This window comes from Dermacentor albipictus, chromosome 6 (assembly GCF_038994185.2).
Source record: "Dermacentor albipictus isolate Rhodes 1998 colony chromosome 6, USDA_Dalb.pri_finalv2, whole genome shotgun sequence".
NCBI classification, from domain to species: domain Eukaryota; kingdom Metazoa; phylum Arthropoda; class Arachnida; order Ixodida; family Ixodidae; genus Dermacentor; species Dermacentor albipictus.
The window spans coordinates 103,838,841-103,864,274 of NC_091826.1; the positions used below are offsets into that span (position 1 = coordinate 103,838,841).

The following is a 25,434-nucleotide window of genomic DNA, read 5'->3' on the forward strand; positions in this document are numbered from 1 at the left end:
GAACATGCACTAGGAAGCACCGACACTCCTCAGGGGTCGGTCATATCCCCGCTCCTTTTGAACCTCGTGATGCTGGGTCTCTCGGTCTACCTCGACGAGATTGACGGCCTCCATAACGCCTTGTATGATGATGACATCACCCTGTGGGTCTATAAGGGCAGTGACGATCAGATAGAATACAGCTTACAAACAGCGCTCTCTGCAGTCTAAATCAACCTCCGAGACACAAGCCTCCGACTATCTCCACTCAAATCGGAGCTGCTCCTCTATTACCTGCGCCACCGGCCAAAGCCTGCATGCGAATCGCGCCAATGTGGCGAAATAATGCTCTATACGCAAGACAGCTGCTGTATTCCCCGAGTCCCGAAGATACGCATCCTCGGCATGCATAAAGCAGCCAACGGATCGAACATATAAGCTATCCCCAAGGTCGAAGGCAAAGTTACAGCGGCTACCCATCTGATCAAACGCATTACAAACAAGCACACGGGCATGAATGAGGACACATTACTTATGTGACTGACTTATACAGCTGGAACGTCATCGAAAGGGAGAAAATCAACACCCTTATACGCAAGACTTACAAGATCGCCCTTGGCCTACCGGAGTCCACAAGCACTGCTCCTCTGCTACAGCTGAGGGTATACAACACGCTTCAGGAAATCGTGGATGCGAAAAGAACCTCGCAACTCGAACGCATGTCGCTGACAGTCACGGGCCGGTACATCCTGCAGAAACTCTGCTTCAATTACCACGTCCAACACGGTTAGAAACAGCTCATTCGACCAGACCTCAGCGACACGCTGATTGTCGCCCCTATCCCTCGAAACATGCACCCCGAATGCAATGGGGGCCGACACCAGCCTCGTGCAAAGGTACTGCTGCGTTCCTTTGGTGGGAAGAGGACTACGCGCTTCGTAGACGCAGCAGAGTACACAGGAGAACACCGGTTCACGGCGGTAGTCGTAGACGTTAACTTCCGGCTTACGCACGCGTGTAGTGTCACAACGGAATACCGAGAAACAGCGGAAGAGGTAGCGATTGCGCTTGCGCTTACCGACCCCCTCTGCGAGGTAGCTCTTAGCGACTCGCAAGCCGGAGTTCGTAACTACGCGCGGGGGCGCATTTCCTCCAAAGCTCTCCATATCCTAAGGAAAGCTGGTCGACCGCACTTCGATAGCAGCGCGATCAGGTGGTTCCCAGCGCACGTCGCCACGCCCACCAACGAAGACCCCCCTAACTTGAACGAGGTGGCACAGCGCTCTGCGCGAGAACTGACCCGCCGTGCAGAATCGTAGACCACCTCTTCGAGTTCGGAACTCATTCGAAACTCGGGAGAACGCTTGGTCAGACATACTGACACCACCAAGCACTATGAGCTTACCAGGCGGATATTGCCCCCACCTCACCCCAAACTGAAACGTCCCCAGGCAGTCTGGCAACAACTGCAGACACAAACCTTCCACACTCCGGTGCGGTTGCGGCACACTTTCCCCGGGCAATACCCGAGTGCTCTTTGCAAGTCATGTCAGCTGCAATGGCAGTAGCTCCGGAAGCTCTTGCGTCGAAGTGGGCCGCCACCCGGCGCAGCTCCAACCTCAACAGGTAAGGGTGGGCAGTCCCGCAGGCCCGAGAGGTGGCGACGAGACAAGGCCTCGAGGTCGCCTCATGGGAGACCTGAGCCCGAGTCGTTAAACTTTGCCGGATTTAAAATAAAGTTGTTTCCATCCATCCATTACAAAAACGGCCTCGATAGTTGAGTCACGGCATAAAAATCAGAAGACCACGTGAAAAAAAAGCACTTACAAGTACTACAGTTCAGGTAAATGTGTACAGACTCAGATAGTGTACACATTCATAATGAATTGTCCTTTAAAGAGACTGCACAAAGTCGCGATCTGCTAGAAATTATGAAGATCTGTGACAGCATGTCTTTATTTTTCTGTGCACGACCAGGGTCCAAGGGCACCCTCCACAGAAAAAGGACGCCTGTTGAGCCGATTGGGGGAAATTAGTGAAGTCACAATGTTTACAAAAAGTGCCACGAGATGTTCAATGAGTGCACCCCAGATTAGCAGATCGACTCTCAGTCTTTATCGAATAATACGTGTGTTATACTACAAATCTTGCAATTGCTGTCTTAGAAATGACAACTCCATGTTTCTGTGCGTATAAGGGTTTAAGTTATACACAACTAAGGAGACTTTGAGTAATGTGAATTGATGGTCAGCCTACTAGCGCGTGAAGAAGCTGAAGCATCGTAAGCGTCGTAAGAAGAAAATTTCTAGTTAACTTCAGCTTTTTAACCATCATAATAGCACGATTTGATAGTGAAATTTTTAATGATCTTCGAAGAGTCATTGCAATACGTGACGTTAAACGTAGTAGGAGAACTGTTTTCTTTAGTTTTATCGTTTTCTGTTATTGTAGGCTTCTGCAATTTGTGAAAACGACTCGTTTATTGGTACCGAAGAGCAATTATGCAATCTGGCCACTCTTCATGCTTTCCTGTACCGATTCTTCAGCCTTCATGAGGGACGTGATGGCTTCGGCGAATACTTGTCGTCACTTGTCGTCACTTGTCGTCACTTGTCGTCACTTGTCGGCGTCACTTGTCGGCGGCCGCCGTCTCGAACGGCCTTTCACAATTTCGCTCTTGTCTCACACCTGCCAGGTGAGCTCTCGCGGATCGAGTCCCGCAGCAGACGAACGACGTCGCCTGCACATCCCCAGGCGATGGTGATGCCCGAACCTCCATGGCCGTAGTTGTGAATGACCGGAACCTTCGCCGAGGCGAGAGAAAAAAAATAAAGGACATTTCTCGTTACGTAAGCGTTGTACCGTTTCTAACACAACAAAGGGCACCCGTCCTGAACTTGTGTTTACATCCTTGACTGAGTTCACGCTACTGCGTTTTTTTTTTTGTCCGAACCAGCCGGGTCATGGTTTTTCGCATTGCAATTATCAGAGCAACCTATTAACTAGAGCAAACCATTTGAGAATGCTGACCTCGTAAGCCATCTCAGCAGGGGGCAGCAAAGGCACTGCTACATCTATTAAATACAACAGACCGGCACAAATGGCCACAGGGTGAATTACTGTTCGTCATGGTGGCACGTGGCCCTGTGCTGTGATAGCTAGCGTTGATCGTAATCCGTTGTGATCGTGTGTCCGTGGCATCTGGTTATTATTTTTTTCAGCGAAGCTGTCTGTGGCTGGAATCCGGGCATTTCTTAGTGACGTAAAGTTGACAGAAAACAATGGTGGGCCGATCCCGGTAGCAGTGCAGGACCGAGCAATGGTTCATACTCCCGTATGCAAGCAAAAAATGAAGTGGCCTATAACCTCGTATTGCAGACGATACAAGCAATCACCAAAGTGAAGCGAACAGTGCATCCATTCTTTGAAATCACGCATACAACATACAAAACAGCATATCTTTCAATAAAGGACAAGCTCAAACCAATCATCCGAACCACCTAATTGATGTTAGGGCACTCCTGATAACAATGCGAAGCACGTAGCACTCCCTGCATACGTTTCCCGGTAAAGATCACTGTTGCGCAAGTTGCCACGGCGACGGCAGCTTGCGACATGAGTAGTGACATCTCTAGCCTTTCGTATATAGAATAACTAGCCTTGCACCAATTTTAATTTGCGGTGGCGCGCTGTCAAGATAAACATTACTCCTATTACTACCATTGCTCTTAAGCCATAAAGCACTGCATACCCCCTCAGGAGTTGTAGTAGTGGTTTTCAACAGCTTCGCTGGACATTCACTTCCACAGTGCCGGGATGGCGAGTCAATTTTTTTTATCATTCCACTTCACTCATTTACCCACTCGAGGGTAGCAAACCAGATAGTAAGTTCTGGTCAACTTCCCTGTTTTTCTCGTCTATTTCTTCTCTCTCTCTCTCTCTCTCTCTCTCTCTCTCTCTCTCGGAACCGTCTGGTCTAACAATAGAGAATATTGCCGAATGACGTGGCATCAGTGGCTTCATAGCTCACTCTCGGTTGCTCGGTACGTCGTACCAAACGACCGACCAACCAATTGATCACTCAAATGTTCTGTTGTTGACTAATCTCGATAGAATAATTTAATGATCGATAAATCAGCTGAATGATGCGTATACCGAAAGACTGATTAGTCGACTATTTAGAGAATCGCCAACATTTATTAGGTTGGATTGTCCACGCTATATGCTTGTGCCTCCTACATGCGATATTCCCTTGAAAAGTATCTGTCTTTGTGAGCAGTTAGGAGACCTTAACGCGAGATCCAGAAGGAATAGGGCAATTTTATTAAAAAGAAAGTTCCAGCCGATTTGTGTAGTATGGGTCATGCGATTGCCACGCAGAGCGCAACTTGAAGTTTGTAAATCCAGGAACGCTAAGCCTTCGCAGCACGAAACACTGCACCTTTCATTGGGCGCAACTGTGGAAGGCAGAAGGTGCATGTGTTGCGTCACTTCATATTTCGCCCGAATATTGCTTTTCGTTTTCAATATGGAAGCGTGATTGTACGCACGCTTGGTCCGCAGACCAGTGAATTCAAAACCGGTGCGCCGATCCCATGGCCCTTTACCATTCATTTCTGATGCCTAGGGTTCTGTAAAGATTCCATGAGGAAATGTATGCCAGATATTAAAGAATAAACATGCTGGTGTTTGCACGAGTCAGACTAATAAGAGAGGACAAAGTTTCACAAGTATTTGTCGTTTATGTAAACACGAGAGCTTGACAACGAGACAATGCATTGTATACACTAAATGCTTAAACGATGTAGTTATATGGACGTCTCACATTTTGCAGCTACAAGCAATTGTAAGCTGCTTACAACTTTCTTCAGTGCTCGCTTCACGGGTTTCATTCGTGTGAGCTTCTCTATTTACATATTCACTGCACCTCTTATCATGTGTACTGAACTAATCTTGGGCTACGACGCAAGTTGCATTACGTGATGCTCTTTAAGTGACAGTTGATATCGAGCACGTCGCGGGAGCACCGTCGCTACGCGAAAACGATTGTAACACTATCCTTTGTTGTAATATAAACGCGTGAGACTGCCACTTCAGAAATAGGTTCAAACCGCTGAACGCGTTCCATCGACCAACCAATCGCGGCTGCATACGCGACTAGCAGTGCAACTAACTTCAGACGCCAGTAAGAATACATCGTCACCCTATACATACAAATGAACAGATAGATAGGCGAGTGGATTTGTAAATGTCTTCGACAGTTTGGGAACACGAGGAGAAAGTAGTGAGCTGGCAGGACGTGCGCTGTTCTCGCGCCTGAATAATTTATTTGTAGTCAAAAGCTTAAGCGCAGGAGGACCCGTCCAACGCGATATTGCCAGAAAGTAGGCGAAAATGGTCGAAATAGGAATGTCTGCCAAGAAAGCTTGCCAGTTTCACCGGAACTCGAAGCATTGAAGGGGTTATTTAAGGTTTAGCGTTGCACTGAAGGCGTCTCAAAACGCCGGTGTCATGAGGAGTGACGCTAGAAGGTACTAGAACCATTCTAGTTCACTGTAGCGCCGCAAGTGGCGTTGCAGGTGCCACGCCGCCTCGAGACTTCCTACGAATGATACTGCAACAAAAAGTCACAGTGGCTTACTGGCATATCAGTTGTAAAGAAAGTGCATGTTCGGTCAGCTCACTTCTTAGTGTTCGTGTTGTCGGGTTACCAAAAGCCGCTACGATGTAAACAAGTGCACGACGCTTACCTTTCCAGCACCGCCATTGAAGACGTAATCTTCACGCTCGATCCTCACGGGATTCCTCCCGGGACGGAGGCCCACGTAGTGGCCTATGACCTTGGCATTCTGCGCGTTGAACAATTGGTGAAAAAAAAATAGAGATTTCTCTGTCTCTGTCTCAGCGGTAAAGACGCGAATCAGCGCAAGCATTTCATCCACGCAGTACTCTCACGTGCATCATGCCGTACCTTCTACTGTCTACGCAATACACCCTCCCCCCTCATCTGGGTGGTGACCGTAGTGGGTACTGGCACCTAGATTCGAAAGAAAATACGTTCCATTGTCCCAATGACGCCTGTAACGGAAATTGTTCTTCCGTTAGTGCCAACGTTCGAGCTGCAAGTTTGTTGCCAACGACGTTCATCTTAATCATAACCACTGTCTTCATTGCCATCGCTTGAGGTGCCACAGTTTCGTAAAGACGTCACCATAAGACCACTTCGAGCGTCAATAGTCCAATGTTTGGGGGAGAAAGGGATGGCGTATGTATGTAAAATCGCGAAATACTTTGTTTTCTACTGCCAGAAAAGGATTAGGCGTGAAGAGTAGTCACGCTTCGTAAGAATAAGGCAGATGGAGGAAGTTGAACAGATTGTTGAAAGTGTTGCGTACAATGATGATATAGTCTACTACTAGATTAGCTGTCTGGCACGTTCATGTGATGCCATTCGAGCTGTTGAGAGAAAGTCATTTTTAACGCTGGGCAGCGGTGTCCGTCGTATCCCTCAAAAGCGGGCTGACTACGTGATGTTTCCTGCAACAGATGCTTCCTGCAAAGCAGTGTCCATAACATCGCAATCTCTATGTATACCCCATAATTTATAGTAACTGGTTTTTACTGTTCTGTATCTCCTCAGACGGCTATGAAGGACGATGTAAAACAAATGCAGGAAATAATTGCGACCACTTGGAGCCATATCTTGTAAGATTTTCCCTTTTTTCCCGTCTCTTTGTATTTTGTAGCAGACTATGACGCTGACTATGACCTCAACAGAGAGGTAGGCGACTCGGCGAAACAAGAACATATAAACAGAACCGAAAGAACATCTTTACAGAAACTCTCTTGCGCTCTCTAATGGCATATTCATGCGCGGGCATTCTCCAGGGGTTTAAGAGAGTGGTCATCCATGTGTTTCCCGGCTACGGTTGCCAACAAACCAGAATTTAGCGGGACAGTCTCGACTTTTCAGTATATGCCCCGTATCCTGACTTGTCCCAGTCAAGACCGTGAACTGCCCCAACTGTTGCTTAGTTTTTTACTGGCTAACGATAATAGACGAGACTTATTTATAACGCCTGGCAGCTTGTTTGCGCATTATTTCCTTGTGTTTTGTTGCATTGTCTTAAGCATGAAGGAGTTCTTGTTTTTTGCCGTTCTTCCAATTCTGTTAAAGGACTGAAACGTTCGCAGTTCCTGCACGTTGTCGTAAATTGCGACAACTGATAATAATTTTTTTAATTCAAATTTGGTGGACATACAGACTGCCGGCTATTGGCACTGACAGGGCCGGTCGTCAGCCCTGCCCCCCTTCCCGAATTCGTCCACTCGAGTGTTGGCAAACCCTTTCTCGACAAGCCTCCTCACCATCTCGCTGGAGCAGAGCAGGACACCATCGCTTCTCATGCCCCCAAATATCCATCGTCCCTCCCTCTCCGCAAAAGAGCTTTCGCGGCGCTGGAACCAACATTTTAATGCGACAGCGTTAAAAGGCCCCGTGTCCCCGAAAATCCGGTTTCGGACGTCGTTCCGCCATTAGGATTTTCGAACGACCCACACCGCGGCTCTCCACGTGGTGCAAGGAAACTACTGAACTAATTGAATTTCTCAAGCTAAAATACGCAGAAAAATCGTAAAGTACGACTTACACCCAATCTACAGACATGATATCGTCGAAATGTAATTTCGCGATACGAGAAAACATATTTCTGTTACGCGAGAACCCAAACCCCTTTTCCAGCGTTTCTAACATATGTAGACCGGCCACGGCGACCGCCATTTGCGCGCGCCGGCACATGAGTATATCGGGGGCCACGGAGCGGCGCGCCCGGTTACTTGCCATACGTACAGATGCCGCTCGCTTCCACCGCATTTTGTGGCGTGAGATTTTTTGACAGATGGACGTGTTTTACCAGGGATCCTTGGGGGCGACTAAATCCTAATTGGGTAGCTTCCTTTGTTTCTCTCTTCCTACGGGGGGTAGACGACTTGCGCTAACTATCCCCTCAGGTGCAGATCCTGGTGTGCACGGCGCCGAAGGTGCCTGTACATGACAGTCCCGTATAAAGAGCCGTAGTGGCTGCTAATGAAGCGATATGGAAAATGAGTCGAGAGAAAGGTTTCAAGGTTGTAGTAAACAGGGAGGTGAGAAGGTGTGGCGGTTTTGAACGAGACGGTATCCGCTTCAATTACAGGCTTGGACGAGAAGTGGGAAGTGGGATGAGAAGTGAGAAGAGTAATGGTGAAGGTCCTATAAGGGAACCTCACAATAGCATCGCCGTCAGTAACAGAAAAAGGGCAAAATCAAGAAATAGAGCTCGCCATGCAATATGCCACATAAACATCCAGGGCGGCAGAAGAAATGAAAAGTGGACAGAGATTGAGGAGCAGTTAAATACAGAACAAATAGGGGTGTATGTGGTTACAGACACGCACCTTAGAGACTCGGAATAGCCGCCAGTGATATAGAATTATGTTTGGGAAGGGTGCAACGGAACTAAGTCAGAAAGAAAGGGAGGAGGACTCAGAATTCTCATCCATCAGGGAGCCAAATGGAAAAGAGTAAATTCAAAACGTCAAGAGCATCTTAGATTATCAGGTACCATGAGTGGAAAAAAAAAACTTGGTTGGGCGTAACGTATTTGTGGACGGGAAATAATTGCACAAAGAAGAATCAAGAGTTAGGGGAATGCATAAGTGCTGATATTAATGGTTCTGGGAATGATGCCAAAATTATACTATTAGGTGACGTGAATGCCCACATACAGGATCTAGATGGCCATACAGACAACGACGGCAAGTCAATGCTAGACTTTTGTGAGCAAAATAAGCTCATTATCGTGAATACAGGGCCTAAGTGTGAAGGGCAGATCACGTGGGAAGTAGGAAACCTGCAATCGACCATTGATAACTGTCTGATGGCAAAAGGAATTCATGATAAGTTGAGAGAAATGGTCATTGACGAGGAAGGGTACAGCAGCATGGGGAGTGACCATAAACGCATCATTTTGAAAGTGGCATATGTAGTTGGGAAATAGATCAAGGAGGGCAAAATGGCCAGTCCGAATTCGAATGCTGAACAAATAACAAATATAGCCACAAGAGTGAGGAATAAGTTTGCAAATGGCCAAGTAAAGAGTGGTAATACAGTGACCTTCAAAGTGCAATAACGACAGAAATACGGAAAGAGAAACAGCATGCTCGTTGCAAAGAAAAAAAACGAAAAGTGATGGAACAGGCAGATACTAGAAACGATTGCCGAATGACAGAAAGCATCCCTAGAGCACAGGCAGGCAGAGAAGTCGCAGTTGCCGCAGGACGAAGTAGCCAGTATATTGTAAATATGCCGGAAGAATAAGTCTATGGTTCAAATACAGGTGGAAGCAAAGACAAAACGTCAAAGTGAACGTTGGTTGTCAGAAATACGTGACAAAAAGAAGGCCGCACCTAGAATATTTTGGAACCACATCAAATTATTACGCAGGAAGTCAACCACAATACGACAACATATCCTAGATGAAGATGGAAACAAACTGGAAGGGGAAGCAGCATTATATACACCTGAAGAATAATAGCCGAATCTTTCCAAGGTAATGCCAAGGTTGTATTTGAAGAAAAAGATAGCATGAAAAAGAACAACTTCGAAAAGGAGCTGGTGCTGAAAAATTTCAACTGGAAGAAAGCCGAAGAGGAAAATCCTAAAAGCACAGCCACAGGGCTAGACGAGGCTCCCATTAGGCTGAAAAATTAACTAGGACCAAAAATAAGGAAGCTATGGTGAAAGCAGTAGAAAATACTTTAAAAGACAGAAGAATACCATACAGTTGGCGACAAAGCTGCATGAATTTAATTTTTAAAGGTAAGGGGGAGAAAGATTGAATTCACTCGTATAGACCGTTGAGCATTACATAGGTAATATACAGGCTAGCAATGCAGGCAATCAAATTAAAACTGCAAGCATGGGCAGATAATAATGGTATTTTGGGAGAACTTCAGAGTGGCTTCGCAATAGGTGGGCGTTTGGATGATAACTTATTTGTTCTTACTTAGTGTATTGAAATATCAAAAGTAGAAAGCAAACGGTTATAGGCGGCCTTTTTATACATTACAGGATCGTATGACAACGTAGACCTTTTGTGGGATATTCTGGAAGGGGACGGCTTAGGCGACGATGGTCTACAGCTTTTGAGAGAGAAAGTTAGAGAGGCTGAAATAATCTCATGGGTGGTGGCAATGGAAAAGAAACCTGCTATAAGTAACTACTCAGGAGGGAAAAACGAAATAAGGAAAGAAACACTTTATTAAAACTCAAAGGGTAGCTTAATACTTTTCGAAGCGAGGTCAGCACGCCTTAGAACACGCATCTACAAAGCGAGATACAAGAAGGAAGAAGAAGCATGTGCTTGCTGCGGTAAAGCTAGGGAAACGATGGAGCATGTTTTATTAGAATGTGAAGATATCGGCCCAGCGGTTGATTTAGGCACCACTGGACTCCTTGACACCCTTGTGTTCAGCAAGAACAGGAGGAAAGTAAACATGTCCGCAACAGAAATTAGTAACAGGCGGTTGGAAGATTGCTGGAAGGAAAGTAGGGAAACGACATAAAACGGAGACGTACAAAAACCAAGTTCAATAGGGTTTTAGAAAAGTTGGTTATGGAAATTCATCGTGCGTTCTTTTCTCTCCTTTCTTTCTTTTTTACCCTAGGTAGGACATAAGGAAGTATAATAGCAAGAGCTTGGTGGCGCAACCCACGGCCTTGTTTCAAAGGGGATGCTCATAACATCTATCATCCATCATCCATATATCAGGGCCCATGCAAGAGGCTGCGTTTCTATCAGAAAGACCACCTTCGTGCATAGAATTCATGGCCAGCGTTTCCCGGTAAACATTACGGTTACATGCGCTCCAGCTGCCGGAAAGTGGTAGAAGCAGTCAGGGATCTTTTAAATGTGAAGCTTAAGCGTCCTCCATCTTTTTTCTATCCCCATGATAGATCGACCACGCTGCGACACCTGACGAAGGTTTGTTGTCCCCGTCGCGTGGCATGGTCTCCCTTGGACGCGCCGGTGAACTTCTCCCTTGTGTAAATTCACCCGACCAAATTCCCTTCTTATCGGAGTGAGACGATGTACTCTAAACAAATGTTTGCACCCCCTGGGACGTGTCTTTCTCAGCAAACTAGAATGGTCATCTATCTTGTGTGTTTTTGTTTAACCCTATGCACCCGATACCTGCAAGTCAGGAACGACGTGAGCGTTAACATTTGCAATTCTTGTCAGAAAAGCTCTACATTCACAATCGGCCCTCATTTTTAGACTGTTCAACCTTTTACATCAGCACAAACATTGAGACTGCACAACCTTCGGTATCATCCCATATGTTTAGACCGATATGCTCGGAATCGACACACATTTTGAGACTGCGCTATCTTCGAGGTCAGCCCACGGAAATGGCCAGATAGTCATTACAGAAAACTTGGTCGAGCTCGCCACGATGCAAGACAGACAAGGAGTATTGTTTTGGGACAAGACACACACTAGATGGTGTAAACGTTTCACGGTGGAGTTCCTGAGCCACCATGGCGAGCGCTACGTGCCACGATACTGAATCCTTCGATAAGATAATGTAACTATCCCGCGAATAGGTAATAATTAGGGAGTACCTAGCATTGCCGTTTTTCGCAGTAGAAAAGCAAAACTTACTTTGAGGCTTGGTACGAATTGCAGGCAGCCGTTCCAGATTTTCCTGGCGATGTCCCTGTCCGGAATAAGAGAAGTGTCGCCGACGTCTTTGGTGCCTCCCAGCATGACGTCGTCGATGCTGCGTTTGGTGCGAATTGGTACACGTAACCATAATGACAATCAGGATGTACTTATGCTTTTTTCTAAAGGGACGAAAGAGAACGTTCTTGGCGTAAGGTATACACAGATCGTATTAAAAGCAGACATAACATTGAGGAATTTTAGCTAGATGGGCAGTAGCTCAATTTCTTAGCTGTACCGCGTTCGGAGAGCATCAACATGTCATACCCTGTTCGAGGTGTCGAACGCAACAGCTTATTTATTGAGCCAGAAAGATCAGTAATAATCAGCGAATGAAGCAAGGAACTTGATACGATTCCCCTAAGACTAGCATGCACCTCGCCGGTTCCCACGAGGCTCTAGCACGGTGAATCAATAGTAGGTTCATACAGATAACCCAAGTTAAGGTGTAGAAAAAAGCACAACAACACATTGCACAGTGACAGTGTCCTCGTAGCTTTGGCGCCATGACTCGTCTCGGCAAGGTCGACCAGCAAGCACGATATCGCGAAATGCTCGTCGTCAACAACAGGCTCACTTTCCACACAACCTTCAGGACAGCATTTTGTGAACCAAAACTGTTCATACATTCAGTCCTCACAACCAAATCGGAAACCTCTCGTTGTCTCAGGCAGCTGCCTGACTAGCTTCAAATATGTATTCAGTGCTGCCTCATAGTATGGACTTAAATAGTTCCGTGGCCGCGCTTGCTCTGCGAGATGTGCGTTCGTCCTGCGGGAGGCCGGTTCACTGTTTCTTAAGCGTAACCTAATATTAAAACGAAGCTTCCTTTGCGAGCACTCCCGAACTACTGAGCTTGGCCGCTAGGTGCTGCTGCTGCTTGGCCAAATTGCTTGCACTTAAAAAAAAAGGGCGAATTACGGGCCCAATGGCGAAATCTGACCGCAGTCTCCCGGCACAGCAGCCCCAGATGCTTGAACAATTAGGCTACAATCGCGCGTGCACGTTTATTGTTCCAACGCCAACTTTATATTGGGGTTGATCGCGGCGTCTGTCGCATTGCGTAGTGCGGCCGCGCCACAACGCATGCGCATGCGTCGGTTTTCCATTACGTCAAAGCCACAGGAATGAAGATTAGCAAATTGATAGCATTTGATTAACCGCTTCACGAAAGCTTCGCTTCTTTTTCAGAAGTTGGTTAATCATGAAAAAACAAAAAAATGCTGCAAGACCTGAGAAAACAAGTTGTCAGTGTACCTACTAAACAAGGAGGATCCTCGAGGCCCGCGGAGAGACGGCAAAGGATAGACCAAGGATTTTGCCAGTATTTTTTCTAGTGTTTAGAGGTATAACACCTTCGTTTGACGCGAGCAAAAAAAAGTGAAAAGTCGCCAATGTCATCACGGTATTCGCGTTACAACGAAGTTGCGAGTCTCAACTTAGCGACATCACCGTGGGGTTGCTGGTCCAGCGAGGGAACTGAACGATACGATTCCAGAGCCATACTTGTGTTGAGCCCGCTGTATACGTCTATGCGGTAAATGTGGGTGCGAAAAAAAATTGACGCCAAAGGCTGCGTCATTCACTCGGAAGGTCGGTGCTAGTACCGTGGCCCAAGATACTTGAATAGCTCACTTTGGTATCACGTGGAAGTCTTCGCCTGCGACGATGGCGTGCTTGATCCAAGGGGCGTGCACCTGGTGCGAGAAGAAGACATCAGTGTGAGAAAGGTGCAGCACAAGACGCCATCTCAATGCTTCCCTTTCCTTTCCCGGACGACGTCATACGCAATGAAATAAAAACAAATAAAGCGATCACAGACAGGGTGGAATGGATTCAGTTAGTTAAGCCGGACAAGCAGGTCATGTGTTGTTGAGTGACGGAATGCATGGCGACAACATGACAAGCAGGGGAGAGGAATCCACAGTGGACGGCAAGAGTTCACGGGCTACGCGATCTAAGCAAATGCTAAATTTGAGAACAGTTATGTGACTGTAGCCAACAAAGCCGTGCAACGTTATGTTGTCCTCGTTAGCTCCTACAGGCCTGAATTTCCGGATACCATTTTGTATGCCTATAGTCTCCGGAAATATGCAGCCTTTTTCACGGATCACACACTGCGCAATCTTTCGCAGTTGACTGCATGTACGCGTCGATTTGCCTCTTTCTTGTTGAAATGCAGGATATTCCAACTATCATAACCAATATTTAACGATGTGCAAATGCTACGTAGCTAGACAGAAGCGAGGCAATGCTGTTTGTCGTCACTTGGAGATACTCATATTATTATTTTGCATTTCGCCTAATGACGTAATTAGTCTTAGTTATTTCACCAACTTCACAAATATTATAATCAGATGGAAAGCATCAATGAGGAAATTGTAGAGCGACCTGAAGTACCCTCGATACAGTTTGCCATTGCTCAATACGGGCGACATAAAAGTGCTTTTCCCAGAGAAAGAAGCCCGCGAATATACCCTGTGTAAGGCAGCACATATCATCGTGTGCTTGCACCGGCAATATAAGCATCAATGAACGTTGTGTTGATTGAGCGCCTGAACAACACTTTGCAATGTGTTGAACGCGGTGTTAAACATGGATCCGGGATCTCAAACAGCATCTCAATGCGAACGCACTTATTTTCGCATTCACTGCTAAATATCACTGAATTTTATAGTAAGGTTGACTTAACGTTCACGTATGTCTGGTACGGTGCGCAAAAACGTGTCATGATCATGTCCTATTTAGGCCAGCATGACCCGCAATGCTGTGGTCCTCTCTTTAATATATATGTATCGATGTTCGCTTCAGTGTTGCCAACGTGATCGGAAGGACGCCCTATATTATGACTTTCAGTGAAAACATAAAAATAACTAAACAAAAATTGAGATGACGCGCCCACTAAAAAAGAAATAATGAAATAAACGCGAGTTATTCAACAACCTCGAAAGAAATTTTACGTAAAAGGGAACGCTTCAGAGGAAAAGCGAAGAAAACGAATAGCGTGCGACTTAATACACGAGAACTCTCACCCTGATAGTCTGGCCTCGAATGGCTTGCACCTTGGGATCGGAAACGAGTGCACCTGCTCCAAAGCCTGTGCAGTTGACGATGACGTCGTATTCGCCTGCTAGCTGCAAGAAAATCCGCATCCATCCAGCAGGTGGTGTGTCACATATTCAACGACTGTCCACACTAACTTGTAAACGCAAATATTTTCGGTGTGTACAACCAAGGGACCGCGTCCCTAGATGGATCGGTTTCAATGAGGCCATGCTTATCCCCGCAAAGTTCGTGGTGTACCCTATGAATGCTAATCGCATCGAACCAAATTACAGACCAACCCCTGTATCTGTACATCCATCTTCTGAAACGGACATCAAGAAAAAAACATAGTCCCATCCTCGGACCATACCAAGAAGGATGGGACTCGGCGCTTTCGATTTCAAAGGCTGCTTCGGAACTAACCTCTTCCAGGCTGTTCACTCTGCGCTGCGTTAGGCGTCCTCCGCGGCTTTCAAATCTAGGCCAGAATGGAAAAATAAAAATGTTGTAAGACGATATGTAGAAATGTCAGCTGTGAACTGCAACTCCGCCAGAGAAGTTTCAACAATTGCAATAATTACGTGCTGTTGATTTCCTCGCAAACAAACATGTATTAGTAGTCAGAGGTACACAAGAAAGAAACATTGGTGTAATTTGGTGTCATACAATATCCTTCCAGAACTGCATTTTCTGTCATTTCGCAGAACGAGGTTGACTAATCGAACTGTGCATATACGTCAAAGTTCTGCTTTTTAACATTCCGTGTCGAAATCTGAGCGCCCGTGTACGTCGGGGATCTTGTTGAATTTTTTTTTTCTCATTTGGGCAGTTATGGCGCAGCAAATGTTTTCGAAGCTTGCTAAGGCCAGTATTTCAGTCCTTTTTTACGCAATCTAAGCAATCTTTAGTGATAAAAAAAATAACTAGGCCGGAGCAGACAGCGTAAAAATCTCGGACGGCGAATTGGCGTGGAAATTTCAGGGCGGCATCGACTCCTGTCTTTTGTTCTTGCGTCTTTGCCGGTTTATTAAACCTCTTCTCACCCTAAGCGTGGGTTTTCAGTATGGTAAAAGAGTAATTTGCTAATACATGTCCGCTTACTTTTCTCTCTAGTGACATTTCAAACATTTACAGTACTATTTAATAAGGTATTACAAACAGTTTAATGTCCGCGTGGAAATAGGTGGTCTTTACATGCATGCACAGAGTTTTCGAGCTGCCCTTTCCGAACGCTACGAGTTCGGCGACAGCACTTACCGCTCCATGAGGTACGGCAGAAACTTCTTGCATTCAATAGTCAGCGAAGTCACGTAGCTGCCGTACCTGAAACGAGAGGATGCGGTCTATCACCTTGGTTCTCGTACTGCGTGCGTGAAAATACACACTTCTGTTTTAAAGTTGTTGATCTGTTGACATGAAACCTGAACAACGCAAAAGCGGCACGGGGGCGAGCGATGACCGGAGGCTCCGCAGTTCACCCTTCCACAAATACACCACGACGCGACCAACGCTGTACAATACCAGCCATCTTCCTGACATGGACGCGAGGATCCTGTTGTAGTTGAAGGTTCCGGGACTCTTTGAACAGCTATATTCTCCCCGCTTTGTTGTTGCGCTGTTCAAGTTTAGTATAGTTTACCAACTAGCACCGCCATCCACCATACTATGCAGACCTATTTAAGGAATTGCTTACACGTGGAGGTAAGGCAGGAAGGGGGTGTAAGGGTAGATGAATAGTATTTTAGGGAGAGCCAGGTTCCCTGTAGCCCCTCCCTCCTTCCCCTGGATCGACCACTGCTAAATGTGACCAAGGTGTTAGTAAATTTGGGGACTTCTTGCTCTGCCGCAACCATTCATCCTATCGTAGACTAACTGCTGAGGGGTGAACTGTTGGTCGCCCTGTTGTTATTCCTGCTGTTGCTCCTGAGCATCATGGTTGGCGGAATTCTCCACTCAAAGTGGCATTCCTTGTGCAGAGTTCAGAAGGTCACATTACAGTGAACTTAAAATTGCGTGAGTTAGTAATTATTCATGGTAAAACTGCCTGCGCCCTTTGTACGCGGCCCCGCTGCGGTTTTACCATGAGTAAGGTTCAAGCACAGTCACGTTACGTTCATGTCGCGTATTTATTGTAAAAAAAAACATACCTTTAGACTACGTCTGCCTAGTTCCAAGGGACACTAACACTGGCGATCAGACCTAAAGGCAGCCGTTCGCGATTCTTCAGCGATTTCATGCGGAATAAATTGGAAACGTTTGCCTCTAGTGTCAAGCTGGCTTTCCCACAAGTTCTTTGACGGTACAAGGTTGATGACGAGAGGTGATAGGAAAAACGATCACGCAATAAAGCACACTTCCCAAACGTGCTTAAATATTTAAAATATTTTTAAGAACGCTATGTTTAGCAGTCTCGTCCTCGATTAGTTCATTAAATTTGTGAACGGCACGCTCGTCCTAGCACTTAATCCAGATGGAGACCAACAGTAGCCGTTTTCTTCTTTCTTTTAGCTTTTTTTTTCCTTGACGATGTTCGCAGCAGCTCCAGCTTTCCCCGGTACATGGTTTTATGAGTGATACGCATGGTAGAACTCACCTATATTTAGGGGAGAACGATGCGAGTTCTCTTTCCGTCAGGTCTCTGTAGTGGAAGAATGCGTCGGCGTATAAAGGCCGTGGCTGGAAAGCAGTGTTGACAACATACTCAGTATGTACAGGTCTACCGAAAAGCTCGATAACTTTTCTCCATGCAGACCGTCTCCTTTTTTTTTTTTGGAGTGCACAGAACATGCATAAATCACATAAATGATCCCATAAATTTATTGGCTCATTGCATTATAGATTTGCGGTGCACGTGCTCTTCGGAGACTATATGTAGTAATCCCAGGTGTAAAAGTAGCAACTGGAGCCACTTAAAGGCGCCACCATCATCTGATTACTATGTAAAAAAGAGGATCGAGGCGTGGGAGCCGGGGGGACGGGGCGGAGCCATGAAACTGAAGTTAACTCTTTTCCAAGTGGATTTAAAGATTCATCACATCAGGGCTATACAGTACCGATCTTAAACACTACATACTACACATCGCTAGCATAATGGTTGGGTTGTCTAAGGTGTTTTCTACAGGCGCGTTTCGCCTGGAAAAGCTAATTTAGTACATAAAGAACTGGCTACATTTATTTACCACCGAGAAGAACTGAGATTCCTCTGACTTCATTCAGAAACACCTCTAAACAGACCACAACCGCAACCTTAGCCTAGAAAATTTCTAAGAAGTAAAACGATGGCACTCAGAAAGCAGACTATTTATGTCCAAAAGTACTAAGCAAATAATTTGCTGTTGTATGTCAATTACAGAGCAGAGTCTACGGGTCATGAAGAAAAATGCACATATTTAAACCTTCTGTCAATTCAATAGTGATCTGATGTGCAACAACAGTCTCTTGTGCAAGTTGTCTCTTGTGACACCAATTTCAATTTTCAATCGTCGTCATCGTGCATACAGTTTAGTATTTTCTCATTTTGTATCAGTTTATTGGGTGTTTTTATCCTGTGTCTAATGCGTTGTAGCTTGGCTGTGTGCTACATAAGCTACAAGCTTTGAAGCAGTGTATGTGCATTGTACCCTGTGTCGTTGTGCTCACTTGAGTGTTGTGCCAGAGCAGAGGGGAAAGGAGAAGGGGCGGGGTTATAAGGACAGCTGGTGCTTTGGCAGATTCTCTTTTGGCTTTCCACCAGTGCTCTCGGCAACCGCACGTTTTGTTTTGTGTCCTTTAAGTACAAAATATTATGCAAATAATCCCGCACAGTGTGGGAATCAATCCTATTCATCGCATTTACCCGCCGGCTGTCCAGCACGTTTTGGCGTAATGCGAGGCGTGCACCATATTTATATACGTAATTGTGTGCGTGACGCGAGGCTCTGCGGACCGAGATCAGCAAGGCGGTGTGGTCAGTGTGAAGACGACGGCATCGCGACAGATTTTTATTTTCTTTTTTTTGTACTCCAGCGGAGACAACCGTTATGTACAGTATGCTCCGTTCCGACTTAGGCCGATCATAAACGCGGTAAAATAGCGCAGAGCGTCTACACAGCGTCAGCACCTACGATTAAATGAATGCGGAATCTTGGCCGATCCAGCAGGCGGCGCTTTGTAACACAACGCCTCAAGGCGCTAGCTCAAACTCGCTTTGACCTGGCATTGATAAGCCTGTGGTCCAATGGATAGAAATTGGAACGTGCGCACATGCTTTCGCTCGTTCTATGCGTGACGTCACCGACGCGCCAATCGAGTCAAAGATCTACTTGCGTCGTTCCAACTCCAGTATATTTACTTAGATGGTTGAGTTACGGTTGTGCTGGGAGATTCGGGGGAGAGGGCGACCCCCGACCGAGAGGCGACACCTGCAGCTGCGCTAACTGCGTTCCCCCACACCAGCTCTGAAATGGTTTCAGCGCAACCCTAAGCTTTGCTGTCGCTTTCAATGCTTCGTCTGCGGGCGAAACTGCCAATTTCTTATCCTACTGCATAAACTTATTAAATACTTGCTTGCCATAGTATTTTCTATATTCTGTTCCTTATATTGCGCTTTGCTATACTGTTTAAAAACAGCGCACTAAAAAAAACCTTATATAAGGCTTATGCGGACTGCATTTCACATGTCTTTGTTTATACAGAAATAAGCATTCTATGTCATTCATATATACTCCTACCCCTCGTGCAGAACTTCTTTCGCAGTGATTATAGAATTGTCCTACCACAGTGGAGACTCCAAATCGTCGACAGCCAAAAAGAATCAAAATGTTTTATTACTTACGAGGGTGAATCAGAAAGCCTCTGCCCCTATTTTTCTACCAAATTGCAGCGGTAAATGCGAAGTCAACATAACCACTCGCAGCAGTAGACCTTTCCTGGATCGGCCCAAACTTATCCTCCGGTAGCTCGGCGGCACGGCGCTGCAGTCAGTTGTTGAAGATGGCAGTTGTGCTTCACGTGTCCACGGCATACGAGCAACTAAGTGTCGTTCGTTTTCTATGGAGCAAGGGACGAACGCCCATTGAAATCCGCAGAGAAATGCAGCCCATGTATGGGAAAAGGCTTCTCGCTTTGAGAAATATTAAGTGGTTGTGTTGTGAGTTCGCAAAATGCTGTGAAGACTTGCATGGCGATGGGCGTTCGGGGTGGCCGCGTGCGTCTTCTGGGATCGCCGAGGATCGCTCCTGCTGGATTTCATGCCACAAGGTGCAGCCATCCAATGCCGACAGTTATTGTTCCACACTGGCATGTCTGCTGGCTGCCATCAGGCGAAAACACCGAGGGGCCCTCGTTGTGGACAACGTAGTTATCCTCCGCAGCAATGCGAGTTCTCATCTGGCAATCAGAACCACCGACAAGCTCCGGTCATTTCACACGGAGAGCCTGGACAACCCACCATACAGTCTGCACCTTGCCCCCTAGTGTTTTCACGTTTTCGGTCCACTGAAGAAGTTACTGGTAGGACAGTAATGCACGGGCAATGATGAAACCAAGACAGCAGTCCGACGGTGGTTCGGAAGTCAGGCGGACGTATTCTACCATCCCAAGTTTAGTGCTGCGGCGGGATGCATGTCTGAAGCGGTGTGAGTACTACGTGAAAAAAATTGTGCAAGGCACGTAGAATAGTACGTATATATGTAATTACCTGTATGTACCTTATTCTGGCTAATCGAAAATGTCGGCAATGACTTTCTGATTCGCCCTCGTATATCTTCTTTCAACATTGTTGTGTTCAAGTGCCGGTTAAATTACGATCGGAAGGTCACCTGCACTTACGGTGTGCTCTTCCTTCAGGATGTAAGCCGGAACGACAGCCAGACCCAGTTCATTGGAGTCGGCGCTCTCCGCCAGGCGTTGGTAGAAGGTGAATGCGTCTTCGCACCACGATCTACAGAACAGACAGAGACAGTGCACATGTATCACACAGCTGCTCCTGGCCACACTGTTGTCTAGTGAAGAATGTGTCCCGACAAACAGCCGGAACACGTCCTTCTTATTTACAAACAGACGAAGACGAAAATACTTTTGATAGAGAGTTTGCGACACCAATAATGAGTCGTGTAATACACAAATATCACGAAACTCAGTGCAGGCTATCGTTTTTTTTTTCTTTCTCGTCAGGCCAACCCAACATATGGCGGGATTGTATAGTCACATTGTCGTGACGGTGAAGCATCAGACCCTCGCACAAATGACAGTCGCGAAACCAACTTTATTATTGGGCGAACTTGTACCCACAAGGACAAGTTACACTCAAATTTTAGATTGTGTGGTACGGCGCGAAGCAGGAACAAGGGACGCAATACAAGGTCCCTGCTTCGCGCTGTACCGCACAATAAAAAATGGAAAACGAACTAGCCCAAAGCATCACCATTCTTAGTTACACTCATATGCAACTATATATAGTTGCAAGTGCAGGTGTCGACCACCGAAAATCTGACGTGCGGGTGAAGCACGCCGGCTATTTATGCACGATTCCTCAATGGTTCCAGCATAATCGCTGATGCGCGCGTATTTTCCAGAATTTATAACGCTATTCCCTTCGCGTATATAATATGATTATGCAATGTTAGGCAACAGTATAAACAGAAGGTAGATTCGGCGACAACAGTCAAGAATGTTCCAAATTTTCAGGTGCATCTTGCACCAATTACGCTATAGAATTAACAGTTGTTAGCAGGTGATCAGCGGTCACCGCAACAAGACAAACTGGTAGGCGCGTCGATCTCATATTTATGAATAAATCTGGTCACCATGCAGGTACAGTTACTTCACTCGGAGCAATACTGCCGTGGAATGCAAGTGGGAGACTTTCACGGGGCTTTCTTTGAAAAACAACAATAAAGGTTAACGCGAATGGGTGCACGCCACAAACAAATGATACTCATTTACAAACTTAGTGTTCATATAGAGGCCGTGAATATACTTAAAAAGTTTACCTGCCATAACTAATTAACCTGTCAAGGCAAGTAGAGATACTAACGGATACTACTTCAAGTAAGAGCTTGAAACATACCTTAGCTTTAACGACATAAAAGAATTACCCCATAAAAAACTTGGTACCTGCTACCCGGGGCACCAAGCACATAAGGGTATCCATTTGGTGGGAGGGCGCCGTATACATTAGGACAGCCGGTCAACGCCTTCAAATTCTAATGCTTATTCTTAAAGCAGCATTTGAATGTGGCACCTTCATCTAGCCTTCACGATCACATGTTTGTTTGGACTTTAGGCGTTAAAAACAAGCTTTTTTTAAAGCGCATAGGAAGCACGTCGATCTCCGCATGCTAGAACGAACCAATGACCGGAAAAGGGTATAAGTAGTTTGCATTAAAGGTCGGTAGATCAACACGGATCGCAATTTATGTGAAACAAAGGGGATGAAGCATAGTCAATACTTATTAACGGAATCAGCCAACCTTCATTCTTAGAAATTAGCAGGTATAAAACAGGTAACTGGGCGTTTAGAGGGAACTGGACACGTGTGTGTGTGTGTGTGTGTGTGTGTGTGTGTGTGTGTGTGTGTGTGTGTGTGTGTGTGTGTGTGTGTGTGTGTGTGTGTGTGTGTGTGTGTGTGTGTGTGTGTGTGTGTGTGTGTGTGTGTGTGTGTGTGTGTGTGTGTGTGTGTGTGTGTGTGTGTGTGTGTGTGTGTGTGTGTGTGTGTGTGTGTGCGCGCGCGCGCGCGCGCGCGAATTGAAGATCGCAGGCCTCTGTCTGCGATCTCCAATTACCCCTACCCTGCGCCAACCGATTCCAACTAGCACCCCCAAATTTCCTAATTTCGTCGCACCATCTAGTCTTCTGCCGTCCTCTACTGCGCTTCCCTTTTCTTGGTACCCATTCTGTCACCCTAATGGTCCAACGGTAATCTAGTCTGCGCATTACATGACCTTCCCAACGCTATTTCTTTCTCTTAATGTCTATTAGAATATCGTCTATACCCGTTTGCTCTCTGATCCAAACCACTCTCTTTCTGTCTCTTAAAGTTATGCCTAGCATTCTTCGTTCCATTGCTCTTTGCGCGGTCCTTAACTTGTTCTCAAGCTTCTTTGTCAGCCTCCAAGTCTCTGTCCCCTATATTAGCATCGGTAGAATGCACTGATTGTACACCTTTCTTTTTAGTGATAATGGTAAGCTTCCAGTAAGGATCTGAGTATGTCGGCCGTATACGCTCCAACCCAATTTTATTCTCCTGCAAGTTTCCTTCTCATGGTCAGGGCACCCCGTGAGTAATTGACCTAAGTAACCGTATTCCTTTGCAGACTTTAGAGGCTTACTGGCGATCTTGAACTCTTGTTCCCTTGCCCGGCTAATTATCATAATATTTGTCTTCTGCATATTAATCTTCAACTCCACTCTCACACTCTCTCTGTTACGGTCCTCAATCATTTGTTGTATTTCGTCTGCATTGTTGCTGAATAGAACAACGGCATCGGCAAACCGAAGGTTGCTGAAATATTCGCTCTCGACCCTTACTCCTAAGCTTTCCCAGTTTAATAACTTGAATACTTATCTAAGCACGCAGTGAATAACATTGGAGATATTGTGTCTCCTTGTCTGACCCCTTTCATTATAGGTATCTTCCTACTTTTCTTGTGTAGAATTAAGGTGGCTGTGGAATCTCTGTAGATATTTTCCAAGGTATTTACATAAGCGGTCTGCACTCCTTGATTACGCAATGCCTCTATGACTGCTGGTATCTCTACTGAATCAAATGGTTTTTCGTAATCTATATCTTCCTCGTGAATATTTTACACGATACTAAAGCAAGCTGACTGGGCAATAATTATTTCATTCGTTGATGTCTTCCTTCCTGTGCATAAGTATATTGGAATTCTTTCAACTATCTGATACGCTTGCAGTCGTGAGGCAGTGCATATAAGGGGTAGCAAGCTTTTCAAGTGTAGCATCGCCTCCATTTTTGATTAAACCAATATAATAGTAAGTCTATCTTGTTCTGCCGCTTTTCCCCTGGACATAGCTTGCAAAGCCCTACTAACCTCATTGCTAGTTACACATGAAATTTCTGTATCCTGTTCACAACTAAATCCATTCAAGATTACGGAGCTGCTCTGGGTATTGCGCAGTTCCGTATATAATTCAGTCGCTAGCTGCCTTTGCTATATCATTGAAATTCCTGAACACAATGCCCTGCTAATATTTCACCGCATGCATCGTGTTCTCTCGAATGCCAAGCTTTCAGCTTATTGATTTCATGCTCTCTTTCATTATTTGCTACTTCCTCAGTATTTCCTCTTTCCTTCCTCAATACCTTGCATTTCAGTTAAATTAATCTAGTTTATCAGCTTTTAACCATTCAGCCAGTCCGTCTGATACCTGAAAATGGACGCTGCTGTCGTTTCTTTGTTTCGTCTTTCCTTATTTGGGAGAGTTTGCCTACTTGGTCTCTTAGTGCCTTACCTCAAACTTCTATAGTGAAGGTTTTGTTCATTAGGTTAATGCTATCTTCATCGCCCTGTTCCAAAGCCTCAAATTTGTTTGCCAGCGCTAGTCTCAATTCACCCGCTTTTCCTCTGACAGCTTCAATGTTTTCCCTTTTTTTTCAAATTGACAGCAATTTTAGACTTCGCTGTCTTATTATCATTGTCTTTTACCCCACCTAACACTTTTACATACTGAACTATACTGGGATTTGCGCACAGTATAAAATGTATTTCATTTCTTATTTGCCCGTTTAGGCTTTTTTCTTTTATTGAGCTCATGAAAGAGTATACTCCCTGTTCCAAATCGATTCCTTTCTGCAAACCTAACTCTATCAGCATCACTCCTCTGCTATTACTAGAATCGCTGTCGTAGTTGCTAAGTGCCTGTCACCCAGTCCGCTCTTTAACCACCTTCCTATGGAACGCCCTTGACTAGGGTTCTCGTCTTTCTCGTTACTAATTAAACAACCTCATCGAATAGTTTTATTTCTTGATTATCATGACTGACGTTCGAGCGTAGGCTTACTCTACCTTTAATGTATATCTCCTATTTAGCTTTGTTCAATGACTGCTGTCTTCTTATTTCCACACCGTTAGGGCTAGCTCTAACCCAGGCACCAGCCGCCGCCGCGAAAGCCACGTCGCAAGCTACCTGCGAAGAGCGCGGAGCCGGAACACCTATTTCTGAAGACGCGGCTGCAAGGAGCAGGCCTCGCCGACGCGCGCCTCCACTCCCGCGCACTGACGTGAAAATCATTATCCGCCCGACCCCGGGCCTCATAGTTCGAAAACTACAGACCCACCAGGTGGCCAAGGCGATCGTCCAAGCCACCGGAGGTGCGCCGACCTGCAAGGGGGATGATTTCATCGTCCGCCTGCGACATGGCTCGAACATCATCATCGTGAGCACCCCTCACGAGGCCACGGCGGCCACCCTCATGAAAATTATAAGCCTCAACTTTCACGGACGATCACACCCTGTCAAGGTGTATCTATCAACACCCGAGGGCCTGCTTAAAGGTGTCGTACACGGCATCGACGCAGGCACCGGCGAAGAAGAGCTTATGGCGAATCTTCGGGTCCGCACACATGGAGTCCGCATCGTGCGGGCCCGTATGCTGGGACAATCCCAGACAGCCCTACTTCACTTCGAGGGACCCCAGGTGCCT

The 25,434-nt window shown here is 46.0% G+C and overlaps 1 protein-coding gene across 2 annotated transcripts in view; it reads right to left on the reverse strand.

Annotated features, from left to right (window-relative positions):
• Positions 1 to 2,440: 2,440 nt before the first annotated feature.
• The window catches only part of LOC139061316 (D-aspartate oxidase-like), a 49,286-nt gene continuing 26,292 nt past the window's right edge, over positions 2,441 to 25,434 (reverse strand). For both annotated transcript variants that reach the window (XM_070541171.1, XM_070541170.1), the window contains exons 3-11: positions 20,598 to 20,709; positions 17,383 to 17,465; positions 16,047 to 16,112; positions 15,213 to 15,267; positions 14,777 to 14,878; positions 13,380 to 13,441; positions 11,685 to 11,802; positions 5,730 to 5,828; positions 2,441 to 2,783 (exon numbers count right to left, since the gene is read on the reverse strand). In XM_070541171.1, coding sequence (XP_070397272.1) covers positions 2,643 to 2,783; positions 5,730 to 5,828; positions 11,685 to 11,802; positions 13,380 to 13,441; positions 14,777 to 14,878; positions 15,213 to 15,267; positions 16,047 to 16,112; positions 17,383 to 17,465; positions 20,598 to 20,709 — 838 coding nt within the window. In that variant the 3' untranslated portion in view covers positions 2,441 to 2,642. The remainder of the gene's footprint in view (positions 2,784 to 5,729; positions 5,829 to 11,684; positions 11,803 to 13,379; positions 13,442 to 14,776; positions 14,879 to 15,212; positions 15,268 to 16,046; positions 16,113 to 17,382; positions 17,466 to 20,597; positions 20,710 to 25,434) is intronic.